This window comes from Paroedura picta, chromosome 5, assembly GCF_049243985.1.
Source record: "Paroedura picta isolate Pp20150507F chromosome 5, Ppicta_v3.0, whole genome shotgun sequence".
Classification (NCBI taxonomy): domain Eukaryota; kingdom Metazoa; phylum Chordata; class Lepidosauria; order Squamata; family Gekkonidae; genus Paroedura; species Paroedura picta.
Window position 1 is genome coordinate 129277775 of NC_135373.1, and position 16914 is coordinate 129294688.

At 51.4% G+C, this 16914-nt stretch overlaps 1 protein-coding gene across 14 annotated transcripts in view; it reads right to left on the reverse strand.

Annotated features, from left to right (window-relative positions):
- Positions 1–191: 191 nt before the first annotated feature.
- SBF1 (SET binding factor 1) overlaps positions 192–16914 on the reverse strand; it is an 84112-nt gene continuing 67389 nt past the window's right edge. For 3 of the 14 annotated variants that reach the window (XM_077340632.1, XM_077340630.1, XM_077340634.1), the window contains 18 exons: positions 14816–14958; positions 14305–14512; positions 11865–12061; positions 11578–11718; positions 10879–10971; positions 10601–10678; positions 10021–10205; positions 9715–9891; positions 9182–9283; positions 8913–9098; positions 8697–8823; positions 8464–8597; positions 8033–8266; positions 4270–4383; positions 3966–4180; positions 3767–3854; positions 3558–3689; positions 192–1439 (listed from right to left, as the gene is read on the reverse strand). In XM_077340632.1, the coding sequence (XP_077196747.1) occupies positions 1341–1439; positions 3558–3689; positions 3767–3854; positions 3966–4180; positions 4270–4383; positions 8033–8266; positions 8464–8597; positions 8697–8823; positions 8913–9098; positions 9182–9283; positions 9715–9891; positions 10021–10205; positions 10601–10678; positions 10879–10971; positions 11578–11718; positions 11865–12061; positions 14305–14512; positions 14816–14958 (2653 nt within the window). In that variant the 3' untranslated portion in view covers positions 192–1340. The remainder of the gene's footprint in view (positions 1440–3557; positions 3690–3766; positions 3855–3965; positions 4181–4269; positions 4384–8032; positions 8267–8463; positions 8598–8696; positions 8824–8912; positions 9099–9181; positions 9284–9714; positions 9892–10020; positions 10206–10600; positions 10679–10878; positions 10972–11577; positions 11719–11864; positions 12062–14304; positions 14513–14815; positions 14959–16914) is intronic. The other 11 variants (XM_077340633.1, XM_077340631.1, XM_077340643.1 and 8 more) reach the window with 7 other exon arrangements.

Consider the following 16914-nt stretch of genomic DNA (forward strand, 5'->3'; position numbering starts at 1 on the left):
TGCGTGGTGCAAGTGGAGGCATGACCTAACCAGTCTTGGTGGACTTCTCCCACTGAAAAAGAAGGTTGTGCTCAGTCTACTAACGCCAGCCACCCGCACCCACCTTCCCCAGGACTATGTCATGGTATGGCTCTGAGGCTGGGCAGAGGATCTCTGGGCAGAATCAGGCTAGAAGACAAAGAGAGTCACACTTGACCAGACATGGTATTTATTTTTTATTATTAAATTCAATTAAGTTTTTTTTCCTCTTCATATATTTTTCCTCTAGGCACAATACAATACAAGGACTCTGTAGGTTTGACAGAATGTACAGAAACGTCAATAATCTACAACTGCTCAGGTAAGTTACAAAACCCTCCAATTCACAGCAGCCTGCACCACCTCGCTTTAGCCTTTATTGTACAAATGTAAAAAGTAGGGAAAGGGGGCAGGGGGGGCCTAGGCAGAAGAGTTTGTACAAGGTTTTGGGGCTGTGAATAAAACATTCCTGTGAAAGGGGAGATCGTACTGCCTGCCAAGCTGGACCACAACCCACGTAGAGGAAGGAAGGAAGGAAGGGAGATCAACAATCCATGAGGAGAGGTATCCACATGATTGACATTGGGATGGGATTATATTATACAGGGAAGGCGGAGAAAGGGTCACCAGCTGCATGAAGTGGCCAGCAGGACTTCAGAGAGACAGGCACCTGCCCACAGGGATGACAATGGAGGCTCCAGTGTCTTTTGAGGCCTAGGCCAACCCAAGGCTGGCAATGCCTGCCCCACCCCCAGACCCATTTTCAGCTAACCAGTAGCAGATGATGCAAGTATTTCAGTCAGCCCACACCCCGTTCATGCTCCGGCAAGGGCAGTTGCCTCTCCTGATAACCAAGGCCAGGAATTGGCGACCTTGGGCTTGGCGTAGCTGAGGACGAGGCCCAAGGGCTTGAGGGCTCTAATACTGTTCTGGCTGCCATCTCTGCTTCCCTCTGCAGCAGCACAATGGCTGTATACGTGGCCTGGTCCTATTTCCCTGCCTTAGCAGCAGGCCCTCTTGGCGAACAAGCCAGCGAGCTACAGGAGGCAAGAGAAGGGTCTCCTTACCATGCTTCCCCCTCAGAAGCGTGGAAGCTGAACTCTCTAGGGCAGTGCTGGAGGGGTGGAGTCTCCCCCTACTTGCACTTTCTGCTGCTTTACTCCCCCAGTCTATTCTGATGCTGGTGTAACAGACTGACTCTGCACAGAGGAATAGCAGCCCGTGACCGTAAAGAGGGGTGTCTCCTTCCTACATAACCCTCCATTGACCTTGTCTGGACCCTATCACTCGCTGAGACCTAGGTGGGCAACAACAAGGCAAGCTCAGGCATCAGACAAGCAGCTCTGGATGCGGTCAATCCACTGCTGGGCCAGCTGCACATCCTGGGCACAGAAATTGTAAACACGCTTTGTTGTCTTCAGCTGCGGAGAAGGAAGGAAGATGTCATACAAGAATGGTCAACAGTAAAGTCATGGAAGCCTGATCAGGGTGTAAAACAGCATGCAGCAGCCTAAAAGGCCTCAGGTGAGAAACAGAACAGCTCAAAAAAGGGAACCCTCCCTTTAAAAGCCTGGGCACAAAGAAATATGTAGTGGTTAGGAGTGCAGACTTCTAATTTGGTGAGCTGAGTTTGATTCCACGCTCTCCCACGTGCAACCAGCTGGGTGACCCTGGGTCAGTCACAGCATGTTCTGACTGAGCAGTAATATCAGGGCTCTTGCAGCCTCACCCACTTCACAGGGGGTCTTGTTGTGCGAGAGGAAAGGGAAAGCGATAGTTAGCTGCTTGGAGACTCCTTTGGGTAGAGAAAAGTGGCATATAAGAAACAACGCTTCTTCTGTTCTGACCGAGCTGTGATATCAGTGCTCTCTCAGCCTCACCCACTTCACAGGGTGTCTATTGTGGGGAGAGGAATGGGAAGACTTTGAGACTCCTTTGGGTAGAGAAAAGTGGCATATAAGGACCAACTTCTTCAGTAATATCGGGGCTCTCTCAGCCTCACCTCCCTCCCAGGGTGGCTCTTGTGGAGAGAGGAAGGGAAGGCGAATGGAACCCACTTTGAGACTCCTTCAGGTACAGAAAAGCAGCATATAAGAACCAATTATTATTATTATTATTATCCGCCACGGCACGCCAGCTCATGGCGGGTGATAACATAGAATTCCCATAACAATAAAACCCCTTTAAAACAAAATAGAATAATACAAAACCTTAGCATGGTGGGAAAAAAATCCTTTCCCATAACGGGACACCTGCCAATGGGCAGCAGAGGGCGATGTCAGCAATCAACACTCAAGATGGTCAAAGGGTGGCATACTTCTAAGAGTGGGGGGGGCACCAGATCTTCCTCCTAGATGGGCCTCAACCATAGACCTTGTGGAAAGCCAACAGCTCCTGTAGCTCTCCCAGGAGCTCATTCCACTAGACAGTGTCAAGGGCCGAAAAGGCTCTGGCCCTGGTTGAGGTCAAGCACAAGGCCCTGTGGGGGGCATAGGGTGACAAATGGTCCCTTAGATACATGAGTCCCAGACAGCAAAGGGCCTTAAAGGTCAAAACCAGAACCTTGAACCGGATCTGGGCCACAACTGGTAACCAGTGCAGCTGCCTCAGCACAGGATGGATATGGGCCCTCTAAGATGTTCCTGTGAGGACCCTAGCAGCTGCATTCTGCACCACCTGCAATTTCTGGGTCCGGGACAAGCGCCCACATAGAATGAGTTACAGAAGTCTATTCTGGAGGTGACTGTTGCATGGATCACCATGGCCAGGTGCTCAGAGGACAGATAGGGCACTAGTAGTATTGCCTTAGAAAGGTGGAAAATGCCTGGAGGGCTACTTTCTTGACCTGTGCCTCCATGGTCAGCAAGGCATCCAAGGTCACTTCCAGATTCCTGGCCTGGGGTGTGGTAATCTGTCCCATTCCTACCCAGTCACAGGACCTCAGTCTTGGATTAGTTGAGTTTCAGGCGACTCTGCTCAAGCAATCCATCTACGGCTTTGGTTTTTATATCTTGCTTTTCTCTACCAGACAGTATCTTAAAGCAGGTTCCCTTCCATAGTTCATGAGAGGCCTCCAACAGATCTGGAGCGAATTTATTTGTTAATAAATTATTCTCAATTGGGATGAAGCACAGGAGAGTCCGAACAGAAGGCTTCTTTCACACAACGTATTACTAAGCTATGGTGCTTACAGCCATGGGACATGGGGATAGCTCTCAGTTCAGATCCTTTCTACCAGAGAATCAGACATGCTGATGAAGGAAGGAAACATCTGTCTTCCCTGGCCTTAGCGGCTGAATGGCACCTGTCAGCAGCCTGTCCATTTCTGTCTACATGCTTGGAGAGGGCAGACACGAAAACCAGTGGCTACTGGTGCTGTGGATCTTCTGGGCAACTACTGCAGGGAACAGTATGCTGAACTAGGTGGCTTGCTGGCCTGATCCAGCAGCGCTCCTCCTCTTCTGCTGTCACCCTCTCATCTCCACTGAGCACAGGCCGTTCCCTAACCAAAGCAGGAGTGGCAACCCATAAAGACTCACATCAAAGAAGGCCTTTTCATCCACCATTTTTGGAGCTCCCATAGTGGGGGTGCCTGGCATGATAGACTCCACCTCCGCTAGGTCAATGACGCCTTTGCACTCGGTGTCCCGATGGCTGTCATAGTACCGCAGCTGCAAGAGAAAGATTGTGAAACTCCCTGCTTTTGTCCCCCCACATGTCCCTGCCCCCATCCCCCAGTCTCTCCCACCTGGTGCTTGGTTTTATCCAGCACAAACCACCGTGGCTTCCATGGTTTCATGAAGGCTCCTTTTTTGTACAGCGTTCCCTCATATGACCTGCAGAAGGCAAGGAAGGTTTAGTGTGGAACGGTCACTGGAAGGCAGCCGATTCTTGACAAGCACAGCAAGCCCTGACCAAATCTGCCCTGAAGGGAGCTTTGCCTGTACCGGTTCTCGCTTTCTGCTGTCTGGAACTGGCTGTACAGGGTGCTGGTGCTTCTGCGCCCTCCCTGCTTCCCACTGGATGGGGTGGACGTGCTGCTGGTATCACTGTCCAAGCTGAGGTTGATGGTGGAACTGACGCCACTCTCTTGCAGGTAGACGCCCAGGGAGCGCCGCTGATGTGGCAGACTAGAGACCATTAGCAAGGATCCAGCTGCCGCCTGGGAGTGAAGAATGGACATCACACATGTGGGGAAGGCAGCCACTGGCCAGCCCCCGCCCGGAGTCCTCCCAACTCTAGACTCCTTACTCTGCTGCTGGCGTCTGCCTGGGCCTCTGACCTCTGGAAAGCCTTCACTTTGTCCCATGTGTCTTTCCAACGTTCTGGAACCTGCCCCAGCTCCATTTCGAGATTTTGGAGCTCCTGCAAGGTGGAAAATGCCATAGTCAGCTCAGGAACTCACACAGCACATGAAAGCCAATAGAAATCAGGCAACTGCTTTGCAACTCCCTGCTGGTTTGCTGCATTCATGATTTTGACTATCAGAAGATCAAGTTCTTCAGGGCACTGAGAAGTCAACTCTACCCCCAGCCCCTTTATGCAGTGTCAGGTATTGGCTGCAGCTGTCTTTTCCCCATAAGAACCAAGCATCCCTTTGTGTGGCTGGGAAGCTTCCACATACCTGGAAGAGCATAATAAAGATAAGTGTAAAGTTCTACAGCAGGGTCAGAAAAATGAAGAGCATGCCTACTGGATGGGGGATACGCTTCTAGGTAAATTGAAGGAATGCAATCTGGATTTTCAGATAGTTAGGTGGATAGGGAATTGGTTAGAGAACCGCACTCAAAGAGTTGTTGTCAATGGTGTTTCATCAGACTGGAGGGAGGCAATAAATTGAAGGACTGAAATGTATCCATCAGTCCCTCACTGGCAGTCTTCAAGCAAAGGTTGGATACACACTTTTCTTGGATGCTTTAGGATGCTTTGGGCTGCTCCTGTGTTGAGCAGGGGGTTGGGCTAGATGGCCTGTTTGGCCCCTTCCAACTCTATGATTCTGTGATTAAAGGTAAAAAATAGATCCTTGAATTTGATCTGCAACCAATACAGCTACCTCAACACAAACTGGATATGAGCTTTCCATGAGAACCCTGGCTGCTGCATTTTATTTCCGTCTTGGCCATGGGTTGGAGACCATGCTGGTTGCCCTGAAACTATATCTCGGCAACATTTGAGATTTTTCACCATGTGTTGCTAGCCTGCCACCTGGCTGGAACTGGAACCTGAGGGACAACCCTTCAAATGGGGTTATATTTTCTCCCAGCTTGGTGTAGTGGTTAGGAGTGCGGACTTCTAATCTGGTGAGCTGGATTTGATTCTGTGCTCCCCCACATGCAACCCTATGCCCCTTGCACAGTTTTCCGCTCTTTGAATTCTAACAGGTTGGCGGCTCTGTGAATTTTAACAGGTTGGTGATCCCCGACCCACCTGAGGTTTGCCTGGTCCTGGCCCCTACCTAATGGAATAAGCTCCCGGAAGGGCGTAGGTTCCTGTTGGAGCTACTACAGTTCTGCAGGGCCTGGGAGACAGAGCTCTTCCGGCAGTCATTACATTGGGGCCAGAGCAGGGAGGATCTATGTAGCCTCTCCTCCAAAAACATCTAATCACTATATTTGTAACATCTAGACATCAAGACCACACTTATTGAGACTTGGGATTGGGTTATATCTGTTGGGCCAAATTGGGTTGCAGGGTGAGGGCTGGGGTTTTATAGGTGCTGTGATTTTATTGTGTTTTATCCTTTTGTTGCAAACCGCTGCAAGCCAGATGGCCCAAGAGCGGTGGTTAACAAGTCAAACAAACAAGCAAGCAAACAAATGCCATTTCAAACATGAGCACTTATCCCTTATCCCTAATATAAGCAACTGGGGAAGGGGAGGGTCTTAAAAAACTGGACCTGCAGGTGGCATATCATACAGTGAGAATTATAGCGGAGGATTAATGGAAGATGGCCTTTAATAACCCCGTGGGTCAATATGAATACCTGGTGATGCGTTTTGAAGAAGAAGAAGAAGTAGAAGAACAAGAAGAAGAAGAGGCTTACGGTCACCTTCCCTTTCCTCTCCCCACAACAGACACCCTGTGGGGTGGGTGAGGCTGAGAGAACCCTGATATCACTGCTCGGTCGGAACAGTTTTATCAGTGCCGTGGCGAGCCCAAGGTCACCCAGCTGGCTGCATCAGAAGTCAGATCAGAAGTCCGCACTCCTAACCACTACACCAAACTGGCTCTCTTTTGGAGTCAATGGGGCCCTGGGTATGTTCATGAACTTGATCAGGGATGTGTTGAATTCTTTACTGAACAAAGGGCATGGTTGTTTATAAATCAATATTCTGATTTATGCACAGACCCTTGAGGAGCATGTCCCCCTGGTACAGGCAGTGCTGAGACAGTTGTGCAATAATCAATTGTGCAACTGTTCCACCCCAGTAAATACCTGCAAAGTCACCTGGACAAAACCTTCTCGATACCTCTGGCACCTGGGGAAGGAGGGAGGCATAGGAATGTGCTCTGTCTAATGAAAACTCAGGAGTGTGTGCTGACCCAGTGAGCCCTTGCCACATCAGGGGCTCCAGGCCTGGCCTGGAGACTTTGGAGGTGGTCCTGGAGATAACATTGGAGGAGTGGTATTATTGTATTCTTCCAGGCACCTAAACCAGCCCTATGAAGTAGGTGTATAACATCCTATGTAACCCTTTGTTCTTTGCACTGGCGCTTTGGATATTTAGATCCCCATGACTTTTTCTTTTTACTACAGCTAAAATAAAAAAGAACTAATTTAAAAGTTTTCCAGTCTGGCATGTCTGGGGCCAAGGGACCAAGCCCTATGAAGATAGGTTGAGGGACTTGGGAATGTTCAGCCTGGAGAAAAGAAGGTTGAGAGGGGACATGATAGCCCTCTTTAAGTATTTGAAAGGTTGTCATTTGGAGGAGGGCAGAATGCTGTTCCCATTGGCTGCAGAGGAGAGGACACGCAATAATGGGTTTAAACTTCAAGTACAACGATATAGGCTAGATATCAGGAAAAAAAATTTCACAGTCAGAGTAGTTCAGCAGTGGAATAGGCTGCCTAAGGAGGTGGTGAACTCCTCCTCAATGGCAGTCTTCAAGCAAAGGCTGGATACGCACTTTTCTTGGATGCTTTAGGATGCTTAGGGCTGATCCTGCGTTGAGCAGGGGGTTGGACTAGATGGCCTGTATGGCCCCTTCCAACTCTATGATTCTATGATTCTATGTCACCAGGTGATGTCATGCTAGGCAAATGAACCCTGTTTAGGCTGCAGCGTTGTCAGATACTAGCAACATTGCCATTACAAGAGGGGGGATAGCAAGTTGCACCCATGCACCTATCTTTCAAAAAAATTCTTGCCCACAGAGCTGAACTGGCCAATCTGGGAGAAAGGTGGCTGCAATGAAACTAGCTTTAACTGAATGGTAATATCTGCTAGAAGGGAGCTGCATCTGTTTTCAAGTGCAGACAGGCCGCAAGTATTTTGTGGTCCTGACCACAAAGCATAATCATTGTTATTGCGTGTATTTGCAATTTTGCTTCTAGAAAACTAAGTTGTTTATACACAAATTTGCCTATTAATATAACTGCCCATCATCTGACTCATGGCACTGAAAGGAGACCATAAGGCCACCTGCCAGTTTTGTAGCCCAAAAAAGACAAAGAGTGGAAAGATGATGGCAAAGGAGAAAGAGGGAAGGCCCTCAGTCAAGGAACACCTGTAAGCAGTCGTGGGGTGGCCTCTTCCTACAGACTGGTATATGTTCTCCTCTGCTTCTTGCCCAAACCCAACCCATTCCATCCCAAATTGTTGTGGAGCTTGTCACATTAGGGGGCCAGAAGCTGCACAAGGTCAAGAGCAGACATGCTGGACTTGCCCTCTCAGGGAGGGCAGAGGAGTGGTTGCATAGGCAAGCCCTGAGGCCTAGTCTCATGTGGGTCAGCTATGAAGCTCTTCCTGCGGCTGGGCACTGCATTCTGCAAAGCAAACCACAGACTGCTAACCTCCAGCAGCCGAGAGATGGCATCAGGCTCCAAGCGGCTGCAGTTGTCATAACAGGGCCAAATGATCCTGCGCTTGCTCTGTGGAGTGCTGGTGTCCTGCTGTCCGGCCTCCTCGGTGGGCTCTGTTTGGCCCTGCACCAGCTCCCAGTCATATGAGGGGCCCTCAGACAGGGTCTCCTGCGTGTAGTAGTCCCAGACTTTGAGGTTGGAGACGTTGCTATATGGACGGAGCACCTGAGGACAAAGCCGGAACCTTACTGTTTGCCATATAGGCCAAGAGGACAAGGTTCTCAAGGCAAACTGAATGTGACAGGAAGTGCCTGGCCATTCAGCTACTGCCCCCACTGAGCTCCTCTGCTGGGAGACACCAACCCAGAGGGGTGAGGCCAGCAGCATCCAACTGCTCACCGGTTGCTGTGGCTTAAGCTCACCTCCCCATCCTCAGGAGCATACATGTAATTGAAGAAGACTGGCGTCTTCTTATTCAGGCGGTCAATGTAGTCCCAAATGGATCTGAACAGCTGGGGAGGCCCCTTCCGCTCTCCTTTCTCTTCATACAGGAGGCCTGCCAAGAGGGAACACACAGTGGGTGGGTGGGGGGTGTGTGTCATGCTGCTGTCTCCAGAGCTAGCCACCCATGTTCCACCATGCTCCAGGGCTTTACCCAGCTCTAGCCGCTCATAGTCGGAATCCAGCAGGAAAGTGCGGAAACGAGCGGATACGACATGGTAGCTGAGAAACTTCAGGTAGTACTGGCTAAACTCGAACTCCAGGGGGAATTGCAAGTGGACCTGCAGTGTGGGGCGAGAGACGTCAGATTGAGAGATGCTGCTTGGGGTGCTCAGGCCCCACTGCAGCCAGAACACTGATCGGCTCTCACCTGGTGGACACAATCCAGGAACTGGAGGAAGACGGGGGTGAAGCCACTGCTCTGGCTAGTTAAGGTCTGTGCCCCTCGATGGCTGAATCGGTGCCCAAAAGACAGCCACTCCTTCTCAACCAGAAGCCGGAACCCTTCCATAGTACGGTAGTAAGGGTCCGACAGTAGCTGTACCAGAGACACCACCTGCAGGAGAGGTGGGGGGGGGTAAGGATCATCAGTATTCACTCCGCGGGAAGGTCCACAGGGAGAAGTTGGCCCAGACGAACCTGAGTAGTTATGTCCCAGCCATCCTCCAGGCTAACCAGCACAGAGGAACCCGTGTCTAGCAGCTCTACCACAAGCACAGAGATCTGCAGAATCTTGTGGATCTGCCAAGGAACACAAGATGAAGAATCAAAGCAAAGGTTGGATACACACTTTTCTTGGATGCTTTAGGCTGATCCTACATTGAGCAGGGGGTTGGACTAGATGGCCTGTATGGCCCCTTCCAACTCTATGATTCTGGGAATCAAACAGCAGGGAGAGAAGAGAGCATAGCCCCCTGCTACCCGGACAGCTACCTGGACAGTGTGCAGTAGCCAGGCTGGCTCACCTCCTCTGCAAGCCCAAGCAAACAGTATCCGAGATTGGAAGGTGGTGTGCATCCACCACCAGAAAATTCATGGCCAAGGGCACCGGGCACCCAGAGTGCTGGATCGTGATGTAGGACCCCCAATTTCTCCAGTGAATCAGTAGACCAATGGGCAGGGCAGAGTTCTGTGGAAATATTAGCCAGGGCTTCCCTTCCCCAGCCACTGACCTGCACCAGCCACTCAGACTCCTCCAGGGAGCGCAGATAGGTCATGCCGGGCTCTGCTGTAGGGTTGCCAGGCACACAGGCCTTCATGAGCTTCTTGAAGCTGGTCTTGACCTGCCGTGCCTCAAAAACCTCAATGGGCACCACCTCCCAGTGCTGCAATGGATCTGGCTTTACTCCCTACATTTGTGGGTCATAAAGAGAGAGGCAGCTTCAGTACTGTGGCCTCTGACACCAGTCGCTGCCTGGATCCAATGTGCCACTTGGGAGGCTGGGTCTTGGCCTCCATGCCCAACACAAGAGCAGTACCCTAAGCTGGGATTTGTCTCCGATGATGTACAGGGAAGCCCGGTGCTGGCGCAGGAAATTGACCTCAGAGGGGGACCCGTTCGGTTGGGTGTTCAACAGCTCCTTCCCTGCCAAGCGGGAGCCAATCTCCACGTTGAGGGCGTAGCTGCTCATGCGGCCACTGGCTCGGATGCTGCCCCACTTGCCTGTGAGGAAAAGCAGGTCAAATTCAGGCACAGTAGAGGGACATCTGCTTCCTGACAGATGTGCTTCTCCCAGCTCTGGATCCAGGCCAGCTGGAGTTCAGTGTTGTTGCCTGGAAGCTACCCCCCTCGTCCTCATCTGAGTTTCTGGCCCCATCATGTTCTCAAAACCGGGGGTACATTCAAAGCTAGCATAGCACATCAGGCCTTCCAATCCTTACCAACAAGGGGCTGAGATGCAAACCAACCCAGGCAGAGGCATGCGGCGAGGCTACAGAATAGTTAGCGCAAAGGGTGGGTTAGTCTTCCAGTCTGTCTCCCAGGAGCTGAGGTGGGAGGAGTTAGTGGTGTGAATGTCACATGGCCGGGGTTAGTGCACCCCCCCCCCCGCACAGTACCTCTGGGGGAGTCACGTCCCTTTGCCGACTGGCTCTTGGGGCTGGAGAGGGTAATGCCCCTAGCTCGGTGACCTAGTGCTGAGAGAGGACAGGATGATGGAGAAATAAGGATGGTATGGCTGACTTCTATGAATGGAGGGGTGGCACGGAGGAAGTGCAGATAAGATGGATGGACAGACTGAGAGCCCACCCTCTGCCCCAAAGAGAATCAGCCCTGCCCCTAAGAAGCAACGGTTACGCAATCTCTGCTGTGCCCGCAGCGGACAAACGGATCTCACCTCCACGGCTAATAGTGCCGGGCCCTTCGTCCTTCCCTCCCATCACCTGCTTCATAAGGGATCCCAGCTTGGGCTGCCGCTTCTCAGAAGAATCTGTAGCACCAACAGAACAGGGGACATTCCATTCCAGCAGCAGGGGAAAAGGAACGGACCCTGACCACTGGGCTGCAAGCCAGGGAGAAGGGAAGCTGGAGGCGGTAGGAGGGAGGGAGGGAGGCAGGGCCATTCGCCAGCCCCAGGGGAAGGGCCTCCTGCACCCCAAGGGAGCAAAGGCCAATGCCTTGCCAGGGGAAGCAGAACCAGAGGGCTGGCCAGCTTCCGAAGGCCAGTGAGCCGGAATTGGGTTGGGGCCTTCCATGGAGCCAGACCCTCAGTCCCTCCTGCCTGGTCCTTTCCACGGGGGATGCTGCCAGGGGCCTGAAGCAGGGGCCTCCTGCAGGCCAAGGAGTTGCCCTACCACTGAGCCACCATGGCCCCTGTCCCTCCTTTCTCTTCTCCTCCCCTCCCTGCCCCCCCCCTCCCCAGGGATTACACAGACAATGACTGAGGGTGGGGATGGTGGGCTGGTTGCAAGAGGAAGGCTGAGTGTAATGGGGGGTGGGGGTGGATATGGCACCAGACTCACCTAGAGGCAACTTCTCTGGGCTGGGTGGGCCAGGCTTGTGCTCCCCCCTCCCCAGAGCAAAGCATCCAGCTTACCTGAGCAGCTCATCTGGGCAGAAGTGAAGCCGCTAAGGGTGTTGCGGCCGCTGGCCTCTGCGTAGTGAGGCATGGAGCTGATGACAGCCTGGAGGTACTTCTCTTGCTCCAAGCTGGTGGAGTCAGCTTGAGAAGGGCCTGCTGGGGGGGGGGGGGGAGGATTACAGCCTCAGCAAGGCCCCAGGAGTCTGGGGGGGGGGGAGAGGATGACAGCCTCAGAAAGGCCCCTGGAGTCTGGGGGGGGGCTGTCTGGAGTGGCCCCCTCTCAGCCCGCAGAGTGTGGATACCTGTAGCGGGAGCATTCTGTGACTTGAAGAGGCCAACCACACCTTTGCCGTGCAGCCCACCAGAGCGCAGCAGCACAGCCTTGGTTCGGGAACTGCGCCAGCACACCACAGGGAAGCGGTTCTGGCGGTAGCAGCGTGAGATCCGCTGAATGGTGTTGTCCTGGATACTCTGAGGGACGATCAGCAGCCCCGGGTAACTGCATGGAGGTAAACCATAGGCAAGAGAGTGAGAGTGGCAAAAGATGGGAAGGAAAACCATCTTTCATGCCAACGAGCCGAGGCTGGGAGATGAAGTGCCCATATGCAGCTGCAAGCTGTCCTGAACTGCAGAAAGGGGTGGGGGGCTGATGTGTCGACCCCATTTCTGCTCCCTGAGTCCCAGATCTCTTCCTCCACAAGATGTTTTGAGGATTTTTGGAGGGCTCTCCTTGTTTCACACCCATTCCTGTCCTGGTGCATTCCCTCAGGGAGCTTCAGGATCTGCAGCAATAGCTCTAGCCTTCTGCAAAAGCCCACCAGAGGCTGCTTGGAAGATCATCGGAGGGCCAGTGGCCATTCACCCGCTTTTTCACTTGCCTCTTTGACAGATTGCATATTCTGGAAGGGAAAACATGGCACCTGTCCTTCTTTTGCCTGGGGAGCCAAGTGTAGCTGCAGACGGCAATTTAAAATGTGGATGAGGCAGAGGAGGAAAGAGGTAAGTGCTGCCTTCTGCCAGCAACCACCCAGAGTCTGCACCCAAGATCCCAATTCCCAATGCAGTGAGCAGTGCCCCACCACAGGTCGCTCTCCCAGGAACCTCAGCACCTCCTTGCCACCTGTACCCATCTATTTTTGCTGGGGAGAGTGAGAGCTATCACTTGCACCCTTGATCCCTGTCTGTCATGGCTCCTTAAGGGAGGAGGCCTTCGGATAGGAGAGCAGCTCATGGAGATTGTTAACTGCTCCCTCCAGTCGGGGGAGTTTCCTGAGCCACTTAAGCTCTAAGAAGCCTATTTGGATGAACAGAGAACTTCAAGAGGAACTAAGAAAGAAAAGGGAAATGGAGGGAAGGACAGAGCTCTAAAGAAGAGCACCTACAGGTTACTAGGCACTGTAGATCAATCATCAGAAAGGCCAAAGCTGAAAGTGAGCTAAGATTGGCCAGGGAAGCCCACTGTAACAAGAAAAGATTTTTCAGTTATGTGAGGAGCAAACGTAAAGTAAAGGAGGCAATAGGCCCACTGTTGGGTGCAGATGGACAAACTCTAATAGAAGATGCAGAGATAGCAGAAAGTCTTAGCGCCTATTTTACATCTGTTTTCCCCCACAGATCAAGGGTTTAGGCACATCAAGAGATAGCAGTAGCCAAAGGATAGTGTCTGGGTGGCTCTAGATGAGGGGTGGAGGGACTACTCATCAAGTTTGCAGATGACACCAAATTGGGAGGACTGGCAAATACTCCGGAAGATAGAGATAGAGTTCAACGAGATCTGAACACAATGGAAAAATGGGCAATGAGAACAAGATGCAATTTAATAAAGATAAGTGTAAAGTTCTGCATCTGGGTCAGAAAAATGAAAAGCATGCCAATTGGAAGAGGGATACGCTTCTAGGTAACACTGTGTGTAAACGAGACCTTGGGGTACTTGTGGATTGTAAACGAAACATGAGCAGGCAGTGTGATGCAGCGGTAAAAAAGGCGAATGCCGTTTTGGGCTGTATCAACAGGGGTATCACATCAAAATCACAGGATGTCATAGTCCCATTGTATATGACACTGGTCAGACCACACCTGGAGTACTGTGTGCAGTTCTGGAGGCCTCACTTCAAGAAGGACGTAGATAAAATTGAAAGGGTACAGAGGAGAGCGACGAAGATGATCTGGGGCCAAGGGACCAAGCCCTATGAAGATAGGTTGAGGGACTTGGGAATGTTCAGCCTGGAGAAAAGGAGGTTGAGAGGGGACATAATAGTTGTCTTTAAGTATTTGAAAGGTTGTCACTTGGAGGAGGGCAGTATGCTGTTTCTGTTGGCTGCAGAGGAGAGGACACGCAGTAATGGGTTTAAACTACAAGTACAACAATATAGGCTTGATATCAGGAAAACATTTTCACAGTCAGAGTAGTTCAACAATGGAATAGGCTGCCAAAGAGGTGTGAGCTCCCCCTCACTGGCAGTATTCAAGCAAAGGTTGGATACACACTTTTCTTGGATGCTTTAGGATGCTTAGGGCTGATCCTGCATTGAGCAGGGGGTTGGACTAGATGGCCTGAATGGCCCCTTCCAACTCTATGATTCTGATTCTATGATTCTATGACAATTAGCTTACAAAGGCCAGGTTCTCTGGTTCACAACTTTCTGAAATCAGTCATACTTGGTTTTGACAGGGCTTGGCTGGTCCTTCTGCAACAGGATCCAAAGTCTGCTGGCTACAGGTCCCCCTACAGGCCATGCTTACCTTCGGCAAACTGCGTACATCCGGTTGACGGTGGAGATGCGAAATGGCTCGTTCTTTGAGCGGGTGAGGCTGTTGCTCAGGGTGCCTAAGCCCAGGCGCTGGTAGTCCCTGCAGCAGGCCCGTTCTACCAGGTGGCTCATGGTCATCTTGTCTGAGGGCCTGATGGTGGTAGATGGTGTCAAGGTACTTCTTTCCATTTCTTCCGACACTGCAGTCACCAAGGTAAGGCAAGACCAAACGCAGGAGGACAGTCATGTATTCATACCCCATTTGCCCTCCTCCTGGGCAGCCCAAGTTGCTCTCTCCCAGCTTCACTCTCCTGTCCTCCATATTCATCCCCAAATCACCACCCCATTAGGTACATTGGGCACAGTGGGAGAAGGGTGCTTGTATCTCTATGCTACTCTGTTTATTCCTCCTTCTCTGTCAGGAGCCAAGATATAAGTCCAGCCCCTGCAGCTGGCACATATTTTCTCCAGATTGCCTGAGGCCCACCCTCACTCCGCTATACCTGAGATCTCATCCTCCTGGTCCTCAGGGAAGTGCTGCTGGGTGCCACGCTGCTCCCACGGAGGCGGGGTGTACTTCTTGCGGGTCACGTACTGGCGGCCAATGGTCTTCTTTGCATTCTTCACCAGGATCTTGGAGATCGCCCTGAAAGGGGGGGGGGGCTTGCAAGGTCACTGCTTATCCCCCCACACGCCCCCTTGGCACACACCAATGCGATAACTTCTCCTGTATGTAACAACTGGTGATAAAATCTCTCCTGCCCACTGTCAAAAGACCATGTTTCCTAGCCTGATCATGGGGGGAGGGTATTTATCCAGTTCCTAAATAGGACTGCAAGCCACAAAGAAGTCTGGTTGGATTACTTTGAAGAGCCGCCCGGAGTTCCGATGGCTACAGGCCTAGCTAAGCGGGGCAAAGAGGCTCTTTTTAATGTGGGAACAGCTCAGGCGCTCAGTCTGTTTCATTAGACTGGAGGGAGGTGAATAGCAGAGTACCTCAGGGCTTGGTGCTCGGTCCGGTACTTTTTAACACATTTATTAATGGTCTAGATAAGGGGGTGGAGGGACTACTCATCAAGTTTGCAGATGACACCAAATTGGGAGGACTGGCAAATACTCCGGAAGATAGAGACAGAGTTCAACGAGATCTGAACACAATGGAAAAATGGGCAAATGAGAACAAGATGCAATTTAATAAAGATAAGTGTAAAGTTCTGCATCTGGGTCAGAAAAATGAAAAGCATGCCTATTGGATGGGGGATACGCTTCTAGGTAAATTGAAGGACTGTAATCTGGATTTTCAGATAGTTAGGTTGATATGGAATTGATTAGAGAACCGCACTCAAAGAGTTGTTGTCAATGGTGTTTCATCAGACTGGAGGGAGGTGAGTAGCGGGGTACTTCAGGGCTCGGTGCTCGGTCCGGTACTTTTTAACACATTTATTAATGATCTAGACTAGATGAGGGGGTGGAGGGACTACTCATCAAGTTTGTAGATGACACCAAATTGGGAGGACTGGCAAATACTCCGGAAGATAGAGACAGAGTTCAAAGAGATCTGAACACAATGGAAAAATGAGCAAATTTAATAAAGATGCAATTTAATAAAGATAAGTGTAAAGTTCTGCATCTGGGTCAGAAAAATGAAAAGCATGCCTACTGGATGGGGGATACGCTTCTAGGTAACACTGTGTGTGAACGAGACCTTGGGGTACTTGTGGATTGTAAACTAAACATGAGCAGGCAGTGTGATGCAGCGGTAAAAAAGGCAAATGCCATTTTGGGCTGTATCAACAGGGGCATCACATCAAAATCACAACATGTCAAAGTCCCATTGTATGCGGCAGTGGTCCCTAACCCTTTTATCACCGGGGACTGGTCAATGCTTGACAACTTTACTGAGGCCCGGGGAAGGGGGGCAGTCTTTTACCGAGGGACATTGCCACTGTCACCTGAGCCCCTGCTCCACTTGCTTTCCTGCTGGCACTCCTGAATTCCCACTGCCCGCTGGGGGGCACTGCTAGCAGCAGCTGCGCAGTGCCATGCTGAGGGAGAGCCCCAGCCACGGCGGCCGCTGGAGAGCACCAAAGGTGAGCCGGCGGCAGAGTGGCAGGGCAGCCCCTGAGGCAGCAGCCGGGGAGGAGGAGGAGGAGGAGTCGCGGCCGAGTACCGACTGATTCATGGGCCGGTACCGGTCCCCAGACCAGGGGTTGGGGACCACTGGTATATGGCACTGTTCAGACCACATCTGGAGTACTGTGTGCAGTTCTGGAGGCCTCACTTAGATAAAATTGAAAGGGTACAGAGGAGAGTGACGAGGATGATCTGGGGCCAAGGGACCAAGCCCTATGAAGATAGGTTGAGGGACTTGGGAATATTCAGCCTGGAGAAAAGGAGGTTGAGAGGGGACATGATAGCCCTCTTTAAGTAGTTGAAAGGTTGTCACTTGGAGGAGGGCAGGATGCTGTTTCCGTTGGCTGCAGAGGAAAGGACGTGCAGTAATGGGTTTAAACTACAAGTACGATACAGGCTAGATATCAGGAAAAAAATTTTCACAGTCAGAGTAGTTCAGCAGTGGAATAGGCTGCCTAAGGAGGTGGTG